Source organism: Lagenorhynchus albirostris, chromosome 8 (genome assembly GCF_949774975.1).
Source record: "Lagenorhynchus albirostris chromosome 8, mLagAlb1.1, whole genome shotgun sequence".
NCBI lineage: Eukaryota > Metazoa > Chordata > Mammalia > Artiodactyla > Delphinidae > Lagenorhynchus > Lagenorhynchus albirostris.
Window position 1 is genome coordinate 46,221,498 of NC_083102.1, and position 25,221 is coordinate 46,246,718.

Here is a 25,221-nt window from a genome sequence, read left to right on the forward strand (position 1 = left end):
ACTTTATCACCCCATAGAGTATTATTACTTGCATGTCACAGGTGAGGAAACAGGTCTAAAAGGATTTGGCCAGGTTCCAGTACCCACTATGCTTGGATCCAGGTCCATCTGACACAGAAGCCTGTGGCTCTCCCTCACCAGCTCAGGTGTCCTCCCACTGCTCAGGGGCGGCACAGCTGTGCCCACTGGGCACAGTCCTCTCTGCCCCCCTGGAATCACCATTATCATTGGTGGTGACTCTCCACTTTTCCCCACTCTAGGTCTCTGCAGTGATTCTCAAGGTGGGGAAGGAGGATGACATGCTCCCCAGGGTCCATCCAAATCTCCGTGGTAGCCTTTGCAGAAGTGAGCAAAGATAGGCCATATTTCTAGTGAGCCTTCTCCTTTAGCAACTGGCTTCCTTTTTTCAAAGGAAGCCTTTCTATTGGATATAGCAGTGTGCTATCGGTGAGCATTTTTTAGCAATAGTTGTGAATTAATGGCAAAAAACCGCAACTCATTTACCAGCCCTCAGTTGTGTTTGCACAAGGGGCCCCTGAGCTACAGGACCGGGTAGTACTGGGCCCTTTTGCCCTGTTTGCTGAGTCTCCAGCCTCCAGGGGCGGCTGTACTCCTTTGCTGTCATAGATCTGAGCCTCAGCATTATTGTACATTTCTTTTCTTCTAGTCAAACCAATAATATCTTCCAGAAAATCTGATCGTCTGCAATGCCAAAAGGGCTAAAAAAAAATTGTATTTCACAGTTGCGAGGTTTAAAAAAGTCCCTGGGTGCCTATGATCTGACCTCTTAAGAATAGCTGTTCACCTGCTCAGGAACCCACAAGGGTTTGTTTTGTTTTTGTTTTCTGTTTTAAGCCATAACACACTTTCCAAGCTATCTCCACGGCCAAAGGTTTTGCCTCAGAGTGGGTTTTAAAGGTTGTTTCCCCTCACCATCTTCAGCAATCCTTCGGCAAACAACCACAAGAGGCATTTAGTTAGAGAGGAAAGAATGCTGAAGGTGAAAATTTTTCCATATCTGGGTGACCTTGGTGTTGAGAAGAGTTGCCGGCTGGGAAAGTTTTGCTTCAATAATTCCCACTATGTCCTCTGTGCTTTCTCTGAGGAGAAAACACCAGCTAGTGGGAGGTGTCCTTGTACCCAGGCAGAGGACAGTACGTGCAACAGTTTCACAAACCATTGTTAGTTATCTGGTGTTCGCACTGGGTCTCAAGGTTTATTTAAATAAAAAGTAGCAAGGGAGATTGTGACCGCCAGCTTCACAGTTTCCCTGACACTCCGACTCAAAGTCACCTGCAGCAATTCTAAGTCTTAGGAGGAAAAAAAAAATCCATAAATCCACTCAGTGATTAGAGATGACACCTCTGCTGGTAGTGGCGCAAAAAACCTTAACATTAATCCCTAGAAAACCAGGAGCCGGATTATGTGGGGGAAGGAGGCAACATAGATAATTTTAAGCAGACATTCTATGCCTACATAGGGTTTATTTTTTTTTTAATTAAAAAGCATGTACTATTTGGTCTCAAACTCCATTTGAATTAGTGAAAGCATGCTACATAATTCCCTCTTTGGTTCTGTTAAATCATCTTTATTTTGCATATTTTGAGGTTGTTGATGTCCATTAACATTTTTTATTTTGTAACATTAACATAGACAAAAGTTGAGTAGTATAATCAGTCCTCATGTACCATCATCCAGCTTCAACAATTATCAACTCACAGCCAATCTTGTTCTCTTTTCCCTGATCTGCTTTTCCCCTCCAAATCCCTGCTTATTAAAAAACAGATATGTGGGCTTCCCTGGTGGCGCAGTGGTTGAGAGTCCACCTGCCGATGCAGGGGACACGGGTTCATGCCCCGGTCCGGGAAGATCCCACATGCCGTAGAGCGGCTGGGCCCGTGAGCCATGGCCGCTGAGCCTGCGTGTCCGGAGCCTGTGCTCCGCAACGGGAGAGGCCACAACAGTGAGAGGCCCGCGTACCGCAAAAAAAAAAACAAACAAAAAAAACCAGATATGCAACATTGTATGATATCAAAGAAAAGAGCTCTTAAAAATGTAGCAATATTATTAAATAAAATTAACTATAATTTCTTCATATCAACCAATATCCCATCAGTGTTCAAATTCACCTGGTCTAACAGTAAAGTTTTAAATGAAAGTTTGGACCAGGTAGAGAAAGACCAAGCCATAGCATTTGAATCTCAGCATCCCTGAGCTTCCCCAAAGCCCAAAGGACATCTTTCTTTGCTTTAGATAGGGGCTCAGAGCCAGGCGATCTAGAACTCTTACACAAGCATCACCATTAAATGGTTCTGATGAACCTAGGGGCAGGACAGGAATAAAGACGCAGATGTAGAGAATGGACTTGAGGACGTGGGGAGGGTGAAGTGAGAGAGTAGCATGGACATATAGACACTACCAAATGTAAAATAAATAGCTCGTGGGAAGCAGCTGCATAGCACAGGGAGATCAGCTCGGTGCTTTGTGACCACCTAGAGGGGTGGGATAGGGAGGGTGGGAGGGAGATGCAAGAGGGAGGGGATAGGAGGATATATGTTTACACATAGCTGATTCACTTTGTTATACAGCAGAAACTAACACAACATTGTAAAGCAATTATACTCCAATAAAGATACTAAAAACAACACACAAAACTTCCAGGCAAACGTGTACCCCTTCCCTAGGCAGCCTCTTGGCCTGATACTGCCAAAGCTGCTTGTAAAATGACAAACCAAACAGCAGCTGAGAAAACAGAGCCTCCTCTAAATGTTTAAAATATTTGAATCAGGCTGCCGTTGCACTGGAGCGGATCCTAAAGGACGCCTGTGGATCCCCATGTCCTTCTCCATCACAGCTGCGATCCCACTGCTGAGGGCTCATTACTCCCATCTGTGGTCGACTCCACGTACCTCCCACTGGTACCCCATGGAGGTACCCCACATGGTACCCCGCTCCACTCAGGGCAAGGCAGTGAGAGGAGAAAAGGCAAACCACCCAGCTGCTCAGATCATGCTACAGGAGCAGGTACTGGCACCCTGGACTTGGAAGCCCTGAAGCCTAGAAGTGATAACCTCTGCCCTCCTATTTGGGGACTATTTTCAGACTGCTGGCCTGACTCCCCACTTTGAAAAACTTGGGCTCCCAGCCTTAATCTTGACTTCTGGTGTCTGACCTCCTGTAGCACTGACTGCAAGAGTCTTTGCCCTCAACTTAGTCCCATATCTGGTTACTTGCCCGGTTGTTTTCTGGTCCCTGGGATAAGAGTAGCTGCCATTGACTAAGCAGACACTTGGTAAACAACTGCTTCTCTCGTTATCTTACTAGATTCTCACAACAACCCCATGATTCGTGCATTCAACACATACACGACGAATGCCTACTACATGCAGGCACTGCTCAGGTGTCGAGGATACACTGACCAAAACAGAAACAAATCCCTCCCTTCCTGGAACTTCCACTCTAGGGCAGAGCCCTAGGAAGCGGTGGTTATTATTCCCATTTGCAGATGAGGAAACTGAGGCTCAGAGTTGCTAGGTAATTTGCTTGACACCATAGAGCTAATAAACGGCACAGCAGGGATTCAGTTTCCGGTCTGTTGGACTTTAAAGCCCACATGCCTTTGTTTTTGTTTTTGAACACACCACACTGCATCATTACGAGATCCCTACTGAAACCGACGGGCTGGTACACTGAGTGCTGAACAGATGGTGACATAGGAACAGACATGCTTTTCACCTTTGTGTTTTAAATACTTTATGTGGTACAGGTGGAATCCTGCTTTCACCAGCTCGAAAACACATTCACACTCCTCCACTGTGAACAGACCTTATTCAAATGGGAATCTATTGTTATCATGTACAAGGCGGGTACACTCTGTTGCTTTCCCTGGGTTTTTTAAAATGTCTTTATGTAAAGCCAAGGTACAAAGTCTATTAGTCTATTCTCTTAGAAACAATAACGAATTGGAAAGGGGAGGATTGTACCAAAGGACATTTTATGGCTTTAGAAATAAAGCCCAGGTGTTAACTTGTGCTATCCCTGAATGTGTTACTTCTGATCTAATATTCTCAGCAAAATGTGAACGTGTTAATGGTGTTCTGATAGGACACAACATAGAATGTGTCTGGCTTTCAGGGCTTAGACAGGTGGAAGATGTAAAGTAGTGGTTGGTTAGTTCACAGTGGGTTTGCTTTGTGAATTACAGTATCTTCACTAAACTCACTAGTTCAGGAAATCATGCTAGGTACTGGGTGCCTACTGTGTGCCTAGTACTAACCTTGGCACAGAATCCCTGTCTCGGAGTAACTCACTAATTGTTCACTGACCCCAAGATCCTCTCATTCCTCGACTCGTCTGTTTAGGAGAGAACCCAAAGCATTAGCAAGACCTAGTGCCCGATGCTCAGAGAAGTAAGCTTAGGAAGATGAAAGGTGACTAATCAGAGGACAGGAGGGCTCTTTAAAGGTAAGACTTCAAGGGTCCCATATGTAGGAAATACATAATGAAGAAGCAATGCAAGGGACAGTGTTCTGGTCTGGGAATAATCAACTATACTTTCAGCACTTCCATGACTGAGTCCAGTCTTCCCTGGATTCAGGTTCTAAACTCTTCAGAGGCAGAAACTGGGTAATTCCGTGCAGCAAAAGCTCAGTAAATTAGCATGATGGTTTGGTCAAATTTAAGGACACAGTCTGCAGTCATTGAGCTCAGAGGCACTTATTGTCTCCACTGTGTGCCCTGCACTGTTAGCAGAGAGCCTGTTTTCTTGAGTCCATAAAAAGCCCAGCTGTAAACTAAAGACAAGACAAAACTGAGGGTTTTTTGGCATTGTACCTGCTTCTTTAATGCTGACTCTCTGCTTTTAAACCATGGGTTTTATTCAGAGGGTGTCTTGCAAGATGTTTTTTTTCTATTAAAAAAGGAGAAAAAAACCAATAAGCAAGTGAGGGGAAATGGTGGAACCATAAAGAAAAGGAAAGAAAAAAAAAGAAAAGAGCAATCTTAGGAGGAGGCTTGGGGATACAGGAAGAAATCTGGGAGCTCTGTCCTAGGTGTGAGAAAGGGGAACCATTGATCTCCTGGCTCTTAGATTCAAGGGGTAGGGGTAATCTCCCCCTACCCCTTGAATCTGAGAAGGTCTACAGCAAAGGGCAGCTGGTTTAGTGGTTCGGAGCAGAGACTCTGGAGCCATTCTGCCAGCATGCAAACCATGGCTCTGCCAGTTACTAGCTGTGTGATCCAGTGTAAGTCACTTCCCCTCCGTGCCGCAGTTAACTCATCCTCGAGAATAACAACAGTACCTGCCTCAAAGGGTTACTGTGAGGATTAATTCAATTATGCGCTAAGCACCTTAGGACAACACAAAGCATACAGTAAGCACTACATAAGTGTTTGATGCTGTGGTCATCAGCACTGCTTATTCCAGCTGTATGTATATTTGGAAGCAGTAGAACACAGAGCAGTAAGGCTCTCAGAGAGCCTGGGGAGGAATCCAGCCTCCACCACTTACTGGCTGTATGACACTGGGCACCTTAGTAACCTCTCTGTGCCTCCGTTTCCTCATCTGTAAAAGGGCACTATCATCCCACCTCACTGGATTACTGTAAATATGAATTTAGATAATCCTCGTTAAGCGCCTGGCGCAGTACCTGGTATACAATAGCTGTTCAGTAGATGCCTGTTATTATTATTGTAGATCATTATTATATGATCAGTAGGTAAATGATTATTCATTCCTTTTTCTTTCTTAAAACCTTGTCTTCTCTTTATAAAAGTAATAAATGCTCCATGTAGATATTGGAGAAAAGGTGGAATCATACAAACAAGAAAACAGAAATCACACATACGGCCCCCAGATAACCAGCAATGTTATCATTGTACGTGTACTATTTCCTTACTGTCTTGATCTGAGAGCACACAAATGAGCAGTACACAGAGTTTTGTTTTACAGAGTTGGGACCACATTACCCATATGTAGCCTGCTTTTTCCACTTCATGTTACCTGTCTTTTCATTAAGCATCCTAGGAAACATGACTTTTTCTAGCTGCCAATACCCCACTGCAGGGATATGCTCGTGCTCCCAAGATCCCAGCACCCCTCATCCCTCGCTTGCAGCTTTCTCGACCGGGTCAGGGCTGGGTATCTGATTGCCAGCAACAACCTGATGTTGGTCATTTTTTCTCTTTTATGGCAAGAAAGGAAAGCGCAGTCTGGGGGAAGGGGTACATAGCCCCAGAGAGCCCAGGCTCCAAATCAACGTGGCCCTCCTCAGTATAACCGTGCATATATGAAAAGACAACCCTGGGTAGGGGAAGTAGTTCACTGGCAGTTTTTCTAGGAATTGTTAGTTACACTGTAATTGTAAAAGATTTCAAAGGCAAAGAGCCAGCAGATTCCAGAGTAAAATTAAGCTCCAGATAGTAACTGCAGCTACCGAGATGGCTGAGGCTTTCAAGGGCTGCCCTTTGGCCTCCTGGCCCATGGCAGCTTCCTGCCATATCCCTCGGCTCAGACGCTGTACGAACGGCTTAGGCTCCTGGGCTCCTATGCAATTTGATAAAGGCCTTTAACAAGCGCTCGCAGGCTTTTCTTGCCAAGTTCCAGGCGTTCTGAGTGCACAATTGCTGCCCCCAGCACACCACTGCAAGCTTCCCCTTTTTTTCCTGCCATCCCTCCTACCTGACAGCTGTGAAAAAGAAACACATTTAAATATCGTGCTGAATGGCCCTTTGGAAGCATGAGTGGCAGGTCCTGACACACCTCTCTTGCAGACCAAGTAAATCTGCTGCAGACTGCCTCGTTTTTTCACTGAAGCCCTGTTACTGCTTGCAGGTACAAACCGGCAGAGGAGAAAGGGAGGATCTCGTTCTTAAAATTACTTGAAGGCAAACGTGCACTTTTGCAAACTGTTTTAAGCAAGGACCAAATGTCAACTTAATACTCTCCTAATAGCTTGGCCTAATGCAAAAGACTTTTCCTTGTCCCAGTGGCCACTGTCAACCCTGGGTAAACGTCCCCAATCCCTCATTAGTGACACTAATCAAAGCACCAGAATGTCAGGAGAATCTAAGTGAGTGACAGTATTTAAGAGATTTTAAGCCTCTCATTCTTCTAAATGCACCAGTCAACATGCAAATTACCATTTCCAGAATATAGGGTAATACGCAATTCTACTGAGCCCCCTTCCACCTACGGCCCCCGACCCCTGCCTTTTTTTTTTTTTTAACCACAGCAAACGCAAAACTCCAAAAGAGGCTCTTATGGGGCTTCAGATACCACTTCATTTTCCACATTTTCTTTCACAGATTGACATGTTTTTTATACCACATGAGCTCCTGCATCCTAGAGATGGTGGGAAAACCTCCCCATGTAAGCCTCAGCTGGTATTTCCTGACACTGGGAAGTCTACCTCACCCATGAATCATGCAATCGTTACACTGCAAGGAGAAAAATCATCTCACTGAGTTTCCTGAATGCAAACAAAGACTCTGGCAAAGAGTAATGAGGGAACAGAACAGTGAGGGGCCACAATATGCTTCTCATTGTAATTTCCCTCCAGCACTTTATTAAATGTTACCCCTGGAACAGGCAGGCAGAGGAGTACCTGGATCCATGGTGTCTTTCTACTTAGAGTTTTGCTTATCATGGAAAAGAAATGATTATCAAGCCAGTTTTCCTTTTGATTTTAAATAATAAGACATAGGCCTCCCCTACGAGTACTGTTGCCTCCTTGGGATATTTAAGCTTGAACAGCAACATTAAAAAATAATGCTATAAAACTTTACAAATCTTCTTTTAGGCTTTGCCTAGGCAACCCAACTCCAAAGAATTTATCATCTGGTCAGAGACCCATATAGTCCCTTCCTCTTTGATAGATAATGTTACACAATTGGGGCAAAAAAGAAGAGAAATCACAGGCCCTCAAGGAGTTCCTTCTCACGTCTTGGACACTACCAAGGGGCCAAAGAAGATTTGAAAACAAAAGCTCAGTAAAAATTTTGCTGCGTTTCAAAAATCAAATCCATTGTATTTTCTTTAGATTTTTTAAAAAAGTTACATCGTGTAACCAAAGCAACAATAATTTCATTATAAGTGGACCAATGTACCATGTGGGCAATTTTTATATGGTTTCTGGATTTCAAAGGGATGAGACAAAGGAGTAGTGCTCAAAAGACAGGGAAATAGGGGCAAGAAAAGAAGGGAAACCAGATGACGAGGGCTGTCTGGCTTTCACTTAGAGCCTGCTTCAGAACTTCAGCAAGGCCCATCAGCCCTTTTCTCGGTTCCAAAGGATGCACATCAGGGAGAGGAGGAGACGAGAATGGGAGGGGCAGGAAGGGGAAAGGTGAGAGGTTAGGAGGGAAAAATCAAAACACTTTTAGCCTTGGTCTAATCCCCAGATCTTCCAGAGCTAAGGTGAAGCCTGATCAGACATATCACACGAAATGCCCCTCCTTGCAAAGATTCCATATCATAAAATCTGCCATGCTGGTCCATAAGCGTAGATGTTTAAAGTCCTGAACACTGCTTATGAAGAGTTTAACTCCATTTCCTAATGCTATTTACACAGGTATTCATTCAGTCATGCATCCATCCATCCATTCATTCAATGAGTAGCTATTGTGAGCCAGGCACTAGGGACAGAAAAGACCACAAAACAGAAAATGTGGACCCCAGTCAAATAAAAACTAACTGAAAAACTGATAACTGCTATGAAGGAGGGGTTTACAAGTATGTTATGAATGCCAGTGTGGGGTGTGAGGAAATGATGCTTCAAGGGAGGGACACCTGGGCTGAGCTGAGCAGAAAGAGCTTTCCAAGCAGAAGAAACAGCCATGCTAAAGTCCTGGAGTAGAAGACATGGGGAGAGGGGCACCATATGAGGTCTGAGAGGTAGGCAGGGGCCGGGTCATGCAAGTGGAGCGGCTCACAGTTAAGAGGGGGATGGGAAGCCCTTGAAAAGTGATGGGGAAGGGGACATGATCTGATGCAAGTGTACCAAGATCACTGGCTGCTGGTGACAAAAGGAAGGCTGAATGAAGCCAGCTATCTTGTAGGTACATGTGTTGGCAAAACTTCTTCCGTAAAGGGCCAGATAGTAAGTATTTTAGGCCTTGTGGGCCAAGAGGCAAAATCAGGGATGTTCTGTAAGTACGATATAGCAAAAAAGAAAACAAATTCCCACAAAATTTTTATTGATGAAATTCAAAACAAAATAATAATAATTGAATATAATTTTTTTTTCTTTTTTTTTTTTGCGATACGCAGGCCTCTCACATTGTGGAGCACAGGCTCTGGACGCGCAGGCTCAGCGGCCATGGCTCACGGGCCCAGCCGCTCCACGGCATGTGGGATCTTCCCGGACCGGGGCACGAACCCGTGTCCCCTGCATCAGCAGGCGGACTCTCAACCACTGCGCCACCAGGGAAGCCCCTGAATATAATTTTTAAAACACAGGTCAACTAGTGAGATGAAAAGAATTCTTCTTTGGGGGGAGACAAGTTGTTTAATTGGTGCTCTGTCACTGTAACATAAAAGCAGCCAGAGACAATATGCAAATGAATAAGCATTGCTGTCATCCAATAAAACTTTGTTTATGGACTAAAATTTGAATTTCATATATTTTTCATATGCACAAAATATTATTTTTCTTTTGATTGCTTTCAATCACTTGAAAATGTAAAAACCATTCTTAGCTCGAGGGTTGTACCAAAACTGGACCATGGGCTCTGCTCTAGTTTGCCAACCGCTGTCGTAGAAGGTCCCACATTCTGGATGTGCCTAGTTGCTTGCTCAAAGAACACTAATTTTTGGCAGGTCACTGCAGGGTGATGCTATGTATTTCTTGTTGCATCACAGCAAAAGGCTGTGTAAAGGTCATTCTATGACAGGTGACACTTTGATCCCTGTTAAAGGTACATTTTCCCCTTTGCAATTAGAAGTAATCTGTGGGTGCCACTTGGGATCCTGTGAACATCCTGTTCTCCAAAACATTTCCCTAAGTGGTTTTAGGTTTCATGAATGATACTTGCCTGAATCAATTATTATACTGGGAGTTACAAAATAATTTTGATATGATTTTCAGTGCTACCTAGAATACTGTTTTGTGGATTACATAATCATTTTTTATTGAATCTTCTGGTTTTAAATATTTAGATTGTTTCCTTTCTTTCTTTTTTTTTGGTTGCTATCACAATAATGCTCTCATTAATAATCTATAGCTAAAAATCTCTGTACACTATGATGAGTTACTGAAAGGAAATTACTTGAAGTGAAACTAGGTCATTGACTACAACCACTTTTTAAAGAGACTTAATCCATATTAACAAATTGTGTTTTAGGGGATTATACCAATATTTGCTCCTATTAAGAGGTATAAGTGCCTGGTATAATAAATGACTATATGCCGCAGACTCCTTAAATCAAATCATCCAACCTTGTGTACGGTGGGGGTGGGTAAATGGGAAGGGGGCAATGGATGTGACTGTAGCAGTAAATAAATAAATCAACCACTAAAAAAAAATGTTATAAGTGCCTGGTTCCTAACACTCCAGGCAACATTTAAAAAGTACCACCACCAAACTGATAGATGAAAATGATTTCTCATTATTTTAATTTGTGTTTATTCAATTATAGTGAGGTTGAAACATTTGTATTTCTTCTCCTGGTCATATCCTGGGCCCATTTTCTACTCATCCTTTCCATATTGATCCCTAAGAGCTCTTTATATGCTCAGATTGTTCATTCTTTGCCTATAATATGCACTGTAAATGTTTTTCCCAGATTGTAGAAAAATGCCTCTTAACAAAATATTAAAGGACTTCCCTGGTGGCGCAGTTGTTAAGAATCCGCCTGGCAGGGGACATGGGTTCAAGCCCTGGTCCAGGAAGATCCCACATGCTGCGGAGCAACTAAACCCCATGAGCCACAACTACTGAGCCTGCACTCTAGAGCCCACGAGCCACAACTACTGAGCCCATGTGCCACAACTACTGAAGCCCACATGCCTAGAGCCCATGCTCCGCAACAAAGAGAAGCCACCGCAATGAGAAGCCCACGCACCACAACGAAGAGTAGCCCCCGCTAGCCACAACCAGAGAAAGCCCGAACGCAGCAATGAAGACCCAATGCAGCCAAAAATAAATGAATAAATTTACAAAAAAAAATAAATTAAAATTTACATGGTTATTTTCCTCCTAAATTGATCAGTTCCTCCATGAGATAGGTAGCCAAAAAAAAAAAAAATTTAGGAATGGGGAAGGGAATGCAAGAATTATCCAAATGCAGAATTATTTTTGTTTATTATGAACTTAAGCATATTAAAAGAAAAAGACTCCCTAATGAAATTTAAAATTTTATTATCAGCATTCAAAATTCTTTTCTGGTCTTTCCTATTTATTACATATATAGCTGATTTCATGATGCACAAAATGTGCCTTGTTTTTAATTCATCATTCCATATCTACTTTCCATTATCAGCACAGTTATAAATGTAATTTTAAATTAACACTTTAACATAATGCAATTTTTAATTAACAGCATGACAATACAGTTCATTTAGTTCTCATAAACCATTTAAGATCTAATTTTTCACTAGAATAAATAGCGTTGCTGTGCACATACTGTATAAATTGTATGCCCCAGCGCTTCAGAAACGGTCAGTGTGCCACGCTAATGTCATGGGGGTGACATATGACCTCAAGCATACCCTCGTTCTCACCAAGGCTGGTGACCGTGCAGCAGGGCCTCAGACCCTCCAGACCCCTCATAACCTATACTCCCGCAGTCATGTCATCCACGCATCTGTGGAGAGGTGTGCACCCCAGCGGCAGGATAGCGGGTAAGGCTCTATTCCTGGCCCCAAGCATCAGTGGTGGTAAGGGTGAGAAGCCCTGTCCTAAAACAAAATAACCACTCTCTGGGCCTCTCCTAAGCCCAAACCAAACTATTAAACCAAGGGAGACAACACAAAGCGAAATAGACTGAGTTCAGTCTCGTGCAGATGGGGAGATGTCATTTAGAGATTTATATTTTGTTGTGCATTTCACATGACACTCCTCTTACTTGGTCCCAGAACCTGGCAACTGAAGCCCAAGCTACTGTTAGCACCATCCAGATCACACACTGGAACTTGACTCTGAGCACACGCCTCCTTGGCTATGCACTTCAGCGTGGCCTCCCCTCTGAGGTTTCCCGTGAGATGAAACAGTCGATTAGGGAGACTCTGGGAAGCCTGTATCGAGCAGCAGGAATTAGAAGAGAAATCATGTAGACGACGCTGAGGTAGAGGGTGGGAGCTGCCATGGAACGGGAAGGGAAATACCTGGCCAGGCTGGTTTGGAATTAGACCCTGGAGCCGTAGAGCCAGCTACCAAAGATGCCACCTGCCATAGCAGAGCTGGGTGGTGGCTGATTCTGAACATTTAAAACCTGCTCAAGTGTATTCAAGTAAACCAGACTGAAAAAGAAAAACCCAGGTCTTACCGGGGGCGCTGATGGGGGGGGAGGCGGAGGCAGAGGTGGCAGTGGCGGTGGCAGTGGCATATGTCACAGCGTGGGTGTTTCTTTCTTAGGAATGGTCCCAGGAGAATGGTCTCTGCTCTGAAAAGGAGAAAAGGGTGAGTTTAAACTTGGATGTCTTTATTCACGCACAGGTAATACACGTCAGGCAGGCATACAAATGTTATAGGTAGTTTCATTCCTTCACTTGCCCGCTCATTCATTCATTCATTCTTCTTTCAATAAATACTGAGTGCCCACTGTGAGGCAGGCATTGTGTCAAGTGCTGCAGACTGAAAGAAATAGCTAGATTTTAGAAAGAATTAGGTGACAAAACGGATAAAATTTAGCTATTTATGTGTCAGTGTAAACAGAGCGTATTAATAAATAACAACACTTCACTCCATAATGAGTACTGCAAATAACAGATTCTACCTCTTTAAGCATTAAACTTTTATCATTTTGGATGCAATTTAAAAATATTCTGCACATACCCCCATTTTCCTAAGCAGAGCAAATGGAATGAAATTTAACCTTTTCTGAATGTGGCAGGCTCAGCGGTTACTCATGTTGCCAGCCTCCAGCCAGGCTTATACGGGCATTAGCTATCTTCCTGCTTCCTTCTCTGCTGTCACTCTTAACTTTGCTTGCTGTTTTTCTGTTGTGGTTTCTATACAGTCATCTGCGTGGGGTCATGACACTTCTCAGCAAAGACTTAATATCTGGCATTTGCTACACGGAGGGCTTTGGGGCATGCTTCTGCAAAAATGGTTATGTCCCAAAGAGTTAATATTGTAGGATGTCTGATCTCCAGATAAATATGGCATTGCTCTGTAGAGTGTGTGTTTGCATGCATAGGTTTGAATATGGATTTGTGTTTTCAAATCTATATCAAGACACACTGCAAAGACTTAAAACCTATACTGCAGAAAATCCCCAACAGTTTACAAAAATGAGGAAAACCTAGAGAATCTAAAAACAATTTAAGCAGAAACAGAAATAAACCTCAGACTTAGGCAAGGGTAATTTTGTGTTCTTTCTGTCCTTCTAGTCACTGGAAAGCTCAAGCAAGTCCTGTACCTCTGTTTCTTCAATGCTAAAATCCTACCTCCTTTGTATTATTCAATTTTTTTTTTAACTGTACGAAGGGGCTTTACTGTTTGCAACAGGAGGTGGAAGAGGAGGGGATATGACAGCTCTGGCTCCTGGGGCAGCTCCATAGACTCAGTTGCTGCCCTCCTGTATTATTCTGTGTTAATGTTCTTATTTCCTAGAGGCAAAAAGCAATTATGTAACGTGGTACTTTATTCTTAACACAGTCCACTGGATTTTGCTTGCTTAATATATACTAGTTTTCTTTACCTTTTTAAATAGTGGCTATATGTGGCAGGCTAATCACATTAATTTCCACAACAATCCTCTAAGGTCGGTAGTTTATTCCCAACTTTATAGGTAGGGAAAATGACATTCTGAGACATTAAGTAGTTTACCCAAAGTCATACACAGCTGGTAACTGGTAGACCTGGGATTGGAACCCAGCCAGGCTTATCAGGTTCTCACCTCCAGGCTCTTTTCAACGTGATTGTTTTTTTTTAAATTATGGTAAAATATACATAACATAAAATTTATTATTTTAACAGTTTTAAAGTATGCAATTCAGTGGTATCAAGTACAGTCATCACCACTATCCATTCTCAGAACTTTTTTTTTAATCATTCCAAACAGAAACTCTGTACCCATTAAACAATACTTCCCCATTCCTACTCCCTCCAAACCCTGGTAACCTCTGCTCTACTTTCTGTTACTGTGAATTTGCTTATTCTAGGTACTTTAAATAAGTGGAATCATACAATATTTGTCCTTTTGTATCTGACTTATTACTCTTAACATAATGTCTTCAAAGTTTATTCATGTTGTAGCATGTACCAGAATTTCATTCCTCATTACTCAATTATATGTATATGCCACATTTTGTTTATCCATTCATCTGTCGATGGACACTTGGGTTGTTTCTACCTTTTGGGTATCTTGACTAATACTACTATGAACACTGGTGTACAAATATCTCTTCAAGACCTTGCTTTCAATTCGTTTGGACATATACCTAGGAATGGAATTGCTGGATCATACAGTACTGGCCTGTTTTAGAATCCCCTAAAATGGTATAGACATTTTGAATGGTATAAAATATATGTATAAGTTCAATTCTGGGGAGAAAGAGTCCATGACAGTTTTCTTAAGAGTTCCAAAGAGGTGCATGAGCTGATCATTATAGAAGACCACAATTTCCTATAAAGTAGTCCCCTGAAAGAAGGGGCTTGATAATTACTATGTCACTGCCTCTTTCTTTGATAGTAAAACTAGGACAGAAAGACTGAAAAAAAAAATACTCATCAGAGTCCACAGCATAAAACTATAGTAGAACTGGGCAGAGATCCCAGAGGACAGTAAATACTTCTTCCAGGTAGCATCAATATTATTTTATTATATAATCTAATACACACAGTAACATAGGGTCAGACAAAGTTGGCATTTTACTGGCTGAATGCTAAAGCAAGTTGGATGTGAGCCCACAAATTACTTGAAACAAATATAAATGATCAGTTGTTTGTATTTTAACACTTTCTTTCATAGAAGGCATTGGGTATATTCTTTACATGATCCTTAATTCAGTAGCAAAATAATTTCAGTCAAAAATTTATAGCAGGGAATAAAGGGTTGGCTGAAGTATTAACAGAACAAGAGAAAATATGGTCTCATTATATAAGGATTTTATCTTTTAACTAAGACACATGAGAGCAGACAGACTTGCTTCCCTTGGTGCAGAATGGTAATGGGTTCAGAAGAGTAACTTACAAAACTTAAATGTCTCTTACCTAAGGGTTTTGCCATTTATCCAAAGAAAAATGACTGTAGAAATAATTTTAAGGAGAATTGTGGCACAACTATTCATGTAACCCCTCAGCACACAGATTATATTTTCCAGCCTCCTTTGCAGTTAGGTGTGACCATGTGACTAAGCTCTGGCCAACAGAATGAAGGCAGAAGTGATGTGCTCTGTCTCTAGGCTGGCCCATAAAGACTTTCCATCCACTACTTTTCTGTCTTCCTCCATCCACTGGCTGGAAGCAAAGGTTCTACTGTGGGCAGAGCCATGGATGTAATGAGTCTGGGTCCCTGACTCTCCATTTTAAGGCCATCTGCCAAACACCTGATTAGACTTTACATTCATGAAAAATAAACTTCTGTGTTAAGCCATGGAGAGTTTGGAGTTAATTTGTTAGAGCCACTAATATTTAACCAACCTAATATAGAACTAAATTGAATAGAACTGATTCTCCTTTTCTTTTTTCAAATTTTAAAAAAATTTTATTGGAGTATAGTTGATTTACAATGTTGTGTTAGTTTCAGATGTACAGCAAATGAATCAATTATACAAATATATATATCCACTCTTTTTTAGATTCTTTTCCCATAGAGGCCATTACAGAGTATTGAGTAGAGTTCCCTGTGCTATACAGTAGGTCCTTATTAGTTATCTATTTTATATATAGTAGTGTGTATATGTCAATCCCAATCTTCCAATTTATCCCTCACCCCCTTACCCCCTGGTAGCCATAAGTTTAGAGCTGATTTTCATTATTCATGGTAGCTAAGTTCTTTACAGTTGCCATGAACACTGAGTTAGCAAATACCTGAACCATTGCTCCTAGGAGAGACCAAAGGGTTAGGCCCATGTGAGCCTCTGGTCACAAGATTTTTGTCAGCTGATTAATATATAACTTTGTTTTATATATTAGTGTTTCTGATTAAAGATACTACATTTAATAGATTGTTGATTCATTCATATTATAACTCATGCCTGAACAAAGCTTATCTAACATACATATTTTCTCCATAAGGCAAATCACAGCCTTCCTGTGTTCAAGAACACTAGGCAGCACTACAGCACTATACCTGGGGCGGGGCAGGGGGGGGCACTGAAGCGAAATCACCAACAATAAGCACAATAATTTGAAAAACATGGCACTAAATAGAATATGAAAAGGACACTTGTTTACAGTGTGAGAGCTGGAACGAGAAGGCAGAGTGCTGCTCGTTCAGCCTCAGCTGGGAACGTGTGCATGACGCGACTCGAGCTTTTCCCCTCCCTGTGCATGTCTGTGAATAACCGTGAAGTCACCTCCGACTATTGACTTTGGGGTTACAAATAAAGTTTAGAGGGTAGGTGATTAGCAAACTGTGGAATCCATGAATAATGGGAATTGACTGTATAACTTTTTGGACCCCCTATATATATTCAGCACTGTACTAAGTATTTATAATACACTGTTTTATTTAATCCTCTCAACAAGTCGATGGTAGATGCTGACATTTCCATAGTAGAGATGAACCAAATTTTGTCTCAGAGAGGTTATGTAGTTTCTGCTAAGTTTCAGCAGGAGTACCAGAGCTGCATAAAAGCCCTGGCCTTTCTGATCCAAAACCTCATTTCTTTGTTTTACTAACTTGGTATAATTCAGATCATATTACTTATCTACTTCCATTTTGCAAAGTATTTTAGAGACCCTCGAATGAAAAGGACCTCCTACAGGTAAGTATCGATATAATTCTTCCATGTGCTCCCCCTAACCTCAGCATCCTTTACTCTCCATCTAGTTTTATCCTTACAAATCTGAAAGTGACCATGTGCCACTGGGCTTCTGTCTTGCTGAAATCTCAGGAATGATTTTTCAAACTCCAGGATGAAAGCATATTTTTATACTTAGTACTTGATGGCTGTGAAGGCTTTTTCTTGACAGATACAGTAATTAAGGAATTATCTAGAGGAGTATTTGTTAAAATCTGACAGTTAAGAATGCAGGGCTCCAGGAAGTCACAGGCTGTACCCATGAGCTCTTTGATGCTTTGTGCTCTCCCGTACATTTAAAAATGTCATTTTGCTCTGCACTGTATTAAAAAATGCTTAGGATAAAAAAAGCCAGATTCTCAAAGGCTTTTATATTTTCTCCCAACTCATGAAATAACTCTGAAAACCAGCATCGAGATGCAGGTTTTCAAACACCATTAGAGGGGAGGGTGGCAAGAGGAACAGAACTAACACTATTTCCACGTGAGACCCCGAATGTGGGGGACAGTGCTGGTCTCACAGTCAGACTTGGGTTCTACTTCTGCCGCTGCTTTTCCCCAGCTGTGTGGCCTTAGTCAAGTTACTTAACCTAAGTGAGTCTCATTTTCTTTATTTGTAAAACAGCTACCATGCTTAACTCTTAGTTTGTTATCAGAATTAAAACAAAGACTGTAGATGAAGAACGTAATACAGGTCCTGACACAAAGCAGACACTTAATTGAAGCTACATTTATCATCATCATACCACCATCCTCTCCACTGCCACAAGTAACTATAAGAAAAGGTGGGGCTTCCCTGGTGGCGCAGTGGTTGAGAGTCCGCCTGCCGATGCAGGGGACATGGGTTTGTGCCCCGGTCTGGGAAGATCTCACGTGCCATGGAGCGGCTGGGCCCGTGAGCCATGGCCGCTGAGCCTGCGCGTCCGGAGCCTGTGCTCCGCAACGGGAGAGGCCACAGCAGTGAGAGGCCCGCGTACCGCAAAAAAAAAACCCAAAAAACAAACAGTTAAATATGCTGAGCTTTGGGAGTTATTTCAGAGAGAAATAACTCATGGTCAACAATTTTACACACTAGTTGCTCTTGTCATCATCACTTTTCTCCCCTAAGTATAGTTTGTCAGATCACAGCTGTTCACAAACAGAAAATGTGCCTATTTTTAAAATATAAGCTACTATTTGACAAAAGCATCTTTTGCTGGTTCTAAAAATACATTTGAATAGGAATCTGAAAATAAGCTTCTCTGGGCACTCATAACTCTTTATGGTCTTGTTTTTGTTGTTGTTGTTTTGTTTTGTTTTTACATCTTTATTGGAGTATAATTGCTTTACAATGGTGTGTTAGTTTCTGCTTTATAACAAAGTGAATCAGTTATACATATACATATGTTCCCATATCTCTGCCCTCTTGCATCTCCCTCCCTCCCACCCTCCCTAGCCCACCCCTCTAGGTGGTCACAAAGCACCGAGCTGATCTCCCTGTGCTATGCAGCTGCTTCCCACTAGCTATCTATTTTACGTTTGGTAGTGTATATATGTCCATGCCACTCTCTCACTTTGTCACAGCTTACCCTTCCCCCTCCCCATATCCTCAAGTCCATTCTCTAGTAGGTCTGTGTCTTTATTCCCGTCTTACCCCTAGGTTCTTCATGACATTTTTGGTTTTTTTTCTTAGATTCCATATATATGTGTTAGCATACGTTATTTGTCTTTCTCTTTCTGACTTACTTCACTCTGTATGACACTGTCCTACTGAGTCCCTTGTTTCTTTGCCTATGAAGTCAGGAAAAGAGAAGAGAGATTTCTCACCTCTGCACTAATGCGGGCAAATGAACCCCGTGAGGCGGTCCATTTCTCACACTGTGGTTTCAGCAGGGTCCTGCCACTCTACCAATCAGTCATTTATTTATCAAAGGTGCCCTGCAACCAGGAAGTCACAACCCAAGAGCCCATGAGCATATACGGCACACATCAAAATGTTCTCGAAAAACATGTGGTAAAGTTGCCAAAGCTATAAGTAAAACAATAAAGGAATTTTTTAAAAACCTTCTTTCCAGGTTATGGTGAAAATGATGTACGAGTGGTTACTTTCTCTTGTCACTTCCTCATTGTTTCAGAGCAAATTCTCTGGGCACAGTCCTCTCCTGGGACTTCCCACCTGTAAGCTCTCATGCCCCCCCCCCCACCACCAACCACCTTGTTAAGTGAAGACCATCCTCTTATTGGCCAAATGGAAGTTGCTGCTCTCACTCTCCTCAATGGTACAAAATTCCTGGAATATTTAGCTTTTTGGGGTAGGTGGGGCATGTCGATCTGAGTAAGCAAGGAAGCAGGGGATAAGGTAGGGGGAAATAAAAAGCACAGGATAAAAACGTCTTTGAACATTTGTGTTCTAGATTATAGTAAAGTAAGTTAGCCCTGATACAGCCCTTGTGATGTGTCAGGCACTATCCTTAGAACTTTTCATACATGAACGTATTTAAGCCCCACAATATCCCAATCAGATAGATACTATTATCGCCATTCTTCAGATGAGGAAACCAAGGCCCACTGAGGTTAAGAAACTTGCCCAAAGTCACACAGTGAATTACTGGAGGGGCAGGCATTCAAACGCGGGGTGTCTGGCTCCAGAGTCCATGCTCTTAAGCACCATGTTAACTTAAGTCACTTGTAAACATATGACTTTTTATAGTTTTTGTCACATCCACATACCACTTGAACTTACTTTAAAATTGTTTATTTTGCGAAGGAAACTTTAAATTATTACCATAAATGGAAAACCAATATTATTTGCCATAAATAGATGGTAATAATAAAAATCAACTTAACGATTATTAAGATAAAATGTTCATCTATGTACCATCTAAACTCATTTCAGGTTTCCATAGTGATACTTAAACTTTGGTGCTTTGGGGAACAGTGATCTAGAGCAGTGTTTCCCCAATTTTAATGGAGGACGAATCACCCAAGGGGTCCTGTTAAAATGCAGATTCTGATTCAGTAGCTCTAGGGTGGGGCCTGAGATCCTGCATTTCTAACAAGCTCCTGGGCGAGGCCAATACTGTTGGTCTGAATCCATACCTTGAGTACCTCTGGAATGTGGAAGCTTGTAAGAAAGGCACAGTCTCCACCCCAGACCTACTGAATCAGAATCTTTGGGAGTCTCTTGTCAGCAAGTGATTTTTGTGCCCACTGAAGTTTGAAAAGCCCTGCTCTAGAACAACCAGGATGATGAAATGCCCTGCCCCATACAGTTGGAAGTTGTGTCCTCTACTGAGAAGGTTCTTTTTTCTGTAGATCCGTTTAATTTCAGCAGTCTGGGTCCATGAAAATGGCACACTGTACTTAGGACTGGAATTGACACACAAGGGAAACAGAAACTGAGCTGAGTGCCCATGAGCTGAGTGCCCATTCACCTCTTCCACAGGTGATATGAAGGGTTTCCCACACCTGAGATACACCAGCCTCGACAGCAGCTCCTGAAGTTGAATCTGCTCAGGCCTGACCAGATATGATAATTAATTATCTGCTGAAATGCTTAAAGGATTTATGAAGATTGTCCATGTGTGTTCTAAAACCAAGATACACTTTAACCACAATCTAATACGGAAGCCACTAAGTCACACCTACAGTGAGCTCAGAAATTGGTTTCCTTTTATAAGACTCTTACTGAAATGCAAATTTGTTCCCAGATCATTGAATTCATTATAATATTTGAACAGTATTAGGTGAAAAGATATAAATAGTGATATTGATAATATTTATCATTGACTCAAGCATTTTAATTATGGAATTCCCTGGTTGTCCAGTGGTAAAGAATGCAACTTACAATGCAGGGGACGCGGGTTCAACCCCTGGTCAGGGAACTAAGATTCCACATGCTGTGGGGGAACTAAGCCAGCGCACCACAACTACTGAGTTCACGCGCCTCAAGTAGAGAGCCCACATGCCCTGGAGCCTGTGTGCCACAACTAAAGAGAAGCCCGTGCAATGCAATGAAAGATCCCTCATGCCACAACAAAGATCCTGCATGCTGCAACTAAGACCCAATGCAGCCAAAAATAAATAAAAATAAAATAAATTATGGCTAAATGCCATAAAAATCGTTGTGTGTGTGTTTCCCAAGAGTTAAAGGAGAAAATATTGATTTCCTGTCTTTTTTTTTTCTGCCTTTGAATTAGCTAAAAGAAGAAAGAGGCTTATTAAAAAGATATGATAGGGCTTCCCTGGCGGCGCAGTGGTTGAGAGTCCGCCTGCCGATGCAGGTTCGTGCCCCGGTGCGGGAGGATCCCACATGCCGCGGAGCGGCTGGGCCCGTGAGCCATGGCCGCTGAGCCTGCGCGGCTGGAGCCTGTGCTCCGCAACGGGAGAGGCCACAGCAGTGAGAGGCCCGCGTACAGGAAAAAAAAAAAAAAAAGAAGATATGATAAAAAAAAAAAGACATGATAGGGGGACCTCCCTGGCGGTCCAACGGTTAAGACTTCGCCTTCCAATGTAGTGGGCGTGGGTTCCATCCCTGGTCAGGGACCTAAGATACCACATGCCTCACGGCCAAAAAACCAAAGCATAAAACAGAAGCAATATTGTAACAAATCTAATAAAGACTTTAAAAATGGTCCACATCAAAAAAATCTTTTAAAAAAATATTTAAAAAAATACATGATACTAATCAGACATTTATAAGTAAGTCTCATTTTACATAACAGTTATGCTTCTGAAAAATGGCATCTCTAATTCTGGAAAAATCGAGGTATGCTTTAAGCATACAAAAGGAGTTTATTATTCAATGGAAACCCATAATCAATGTTATAAAATAATAAGTCATTCTACAAAATAAATTACCACCTCTTTAATTTATTTTATGATGTTGGATTTTATAAGGAGGGCATTTTTTCCTTTCTAAGGCTAAGGTGGTCATTTTGCACTTAGGATTGTGAATACTCCTAAAAATGCTGTTCTGAGAATCACTGAGGAAATAATGTTCAGACTGGAGGGGGCATAGGGAGCAAGTCTACAAGACAAATTCTTTCTTTTCTAGTTTCACTCCTGAGACTCTAGATTTTAGTTTCAGTATTTTCACAGTAGGGATACTGTGCCAGCCTGGGCCAGGTCAGGATGGCTGGCCCAAGTTCTAGTGCCTCCAGTTCCCTGTCCAGTTTGAAGTTCGCTAGCATCTCAAACAACCTGTGGCAAGGAGGCATCCTCAGCTCTGTCACCAGGCACATTCTGTCCGTGGCAGCAAGCACAGTTCACTGACAGCCAAGCCTGATACACTGACAGGAGGCCTTACCTCTCAGACTACAGGGCTTCACTCTCCAGTTCACATATACTCCTTTCCTAAAGGCTCTTCGTCATGCAGTCAAGTTCTCCATTTTATCCTCCACTCTATTCTATGCATCCTATCCTCTGTCCACACCACACTTGTGATGTTTTCTTACATACCTTTTCTTTATATTTCTGTGCCTTTGTCCATGCTATGCAGGCTGCATGTGATGGCCTTCACCACCTGGAAAATTTCTACCAATCCTTTGAAACACACTCAGGTGCCAACTTCTCTGCACAGATTTTCTTCTTCCTATGCCAAAGCTAACTCCTCCTATAGTACTCTGTTCGCAATTTTATTACGGCACTAGGGACTTTGGCAATTTCCTTTCACATGTCTGTGTGTCTCCCTTCACTGGACCACGGGCTCCTCGAAGGTTCAAAGATAGGAGCTGTGTCTTAGGTATCTTGGTATTGCCAAGGCCAAAGGTAGTGTCAAATACCATTGCTTTGCTGTCGCTATGGGGAAGAAATAGAAAACATATATATCAGGGGTCATGCCAACTACTTAAGCAAAAGATGGAGACACACCTTGGCAGCAGCACATTATGTAAATTGTGTGTCTACAGATTAAATAATTATCTTAATGGTATTTAAAGAAAAATATTACCAACTAAGATAGGAAGGGAGGAAAAGGGCAGGAGAAATTCCTGTCCAACTGTAGGCCTTATTATCAGTGTGGGAATAAAATGTATTTTGGATGTGGGATTCTCAAAGCTTCCAGTGCTCACTAGAAAAGCTTCACCTGGCATGTTAGAAACGCTGTCATCAAAGAGGAATAATTTGACAGTTGAGAGAGCTGGTCTCTAGTTCTGGTTTTAATGGTCATCTATTTCTCCATCTGTAAAAAAGTAAAGCATGTTCCTTCTTTCCTGATTTGCATAAGTGTGAGGACCAAATGAGTATTGCTTTGAGATAAGTTATTAAACAAATCAAAAATAGTTTATGATCCTCTCCAAAAAGCAAAGTGCTTTCAAAGGTAATTTTTAAAATTAAGGATATGGTGGCTTCCTGGAAATGGAAACGCTTGTCCTAAGGGACAGCAGAGATGAGGTTTTAGTCTTTTAAATTAGAAAACACTTTTCAAAATAAAGTTGAGTTCAAGGAGGTCTTCTGGTTTTCAGATGGTGGAGTGAAAATATCTCTGTTCCTTCCTTTTCTTGGAAACCATTTCAAAATAGGAAGGAAAGGGAATCTCAGAAATATAAACTCAACTGCAGAAAGTAAAAACTAGATTTCTGTAACCCTGAATTTCAATAAATGAGACAGGGCTGCCTGCTGCCCAGGACGATCAAATACAGGGTCTAGGTAAGGTGTTGTAGAGAGTAAGCCTGTGGCTGCAGACCCCAGACAAAGTCCACACAGAGTCATTCTCCAGAATAAGAAGCTCTGGCTCCTCAGTGAGGAAGCCCCACCAACACTTGTTTAGAGTAATGGAAAAGGGCGTGTAGGATGGCACAGGAGCGACCCTGGACCCTAGACACATGAGGGAGCAGGGAAGGAGGCAAAGACAAGCCATTCCAGTGGGTGCATGGCTAGAAATGAGGAAGGGTGAGGGAGAGAGTAAATTATGAGCAGCCTGAAGCCTCTCACTTTCTCTCTCTTCCTCTAATCCTCCCTCTCCCTCTCCCTCTCTCTTCTCTCTCTCTCTCTCTCTCTCTCTCTGTCATAGGAGCACTTCTCTGACCCAAAGAGAACTCTCCCTGGTCTAGAACCTGCCCTGATCTTTTCCTTAAACAAATCTCCTGCAAATAGTTGGTCTAAGAAGAATTCAACTCATTCTAAGATGAATACTAAATAAAAGGAAACGGTGAAGAGAACCAGCACAAGATCTATACAAGAAAACTAGAAAAAAAAAGTGCGAAAAGGAACAGGACAAAGGACAGACGATAGATGAAAAACACTTATCAGAAAATATACTTCTGTGAAGCAGATGAAAACAGTGACAAGGCATAAAATTATTAACTGAAAAAATTTTATGAAACAGTTATCCCTTTAAATTAAGGACTCTAAGGAAAAATATAAGAACTCTGAGAAGATGTAGCAAGGCAATAGGAGATGAAATATAATGTGGGAGAAGTGAAAGAGAAAAATGAAGACCAAAAAATGTCCTACTGTATAGCACAGAGAGCTATATTCAATATCTTTTAATAACCTATAATGGAAAAGAATTTGAAAAAGAATATATATTTGCATATATATATATCACTGAATATACTGAATCACTTTGCTGAATACCTGAAACTAACACAACATTGTAAATCAACTATACTTCCATTTAAAAAAATGAAGAGCACACTACAAAGAGCCCAAAGAAAAACAGGTATTGTTGAAAACACACTGAGGACCATGGAGAATTGAGAAAAATAAATAAAATGAAACAGAAATGGACAAAGAATTTAAAAGTATTAGAAAGAAAATGATAGATGTGGAAGACAGACAAAAAAAGATACATGGTTTCACTTAATAAAAGACACAAATGAATGGAAGAGAATAAATATTCAAATACATAATCACAAATATATAATGTAAGAAAAATTTTCAAAAATAAGGTTTAGAGCTTCCCTGGTGGTGCAGTGGTTGAGAGTCCGCCTGCTGATGAAGGGGACACGGGTTCGTGCCCCGGTCCGGGAAGATCCCACATGCCGTGGAGCAGCTAGGCTCGTGAGCCATGGCCGCAGAGCCTGCGCATCTGGAGCCTGTGCTCCGCAATGGGAGAGGCCACAACAGTGAGAGGTCCGCGTACCGCAAAAAAATAAAAATAAAAATAAAAA

General features: G+C 41.8%; 1 protein-coding gene across 7 annotated transcripts in view; it reads right to left on the minus strand.

Moving 5' to 3' along the window:
- The window catches only part of WIPF3 (WAS/WASL interacting protein family member 3), a 97,981-nt gene that overhangs the window by 61,311 nt on the left and 11,449 nt on the right, over positions 1–25,221 (minus strand). For all 7 annotated transcript variants that reach the window (XR_009541965.1, XR_009541963.1, XR_009541962.1 and 4 more), the window contains exon 2: positions 12,485–12,601. Coding sequence is in view for 1 of the 7 variants with exons in the window: in XM_060156928.1 (XP_060012911.1) it covers positions 12,485–12,544 (60 nt within the window). In the remaining 6 variants the exon portion in view is untranslated. The remainder of the gene's footprint in view (positions 1–12,484; positions 12,602–25,221) is intronic.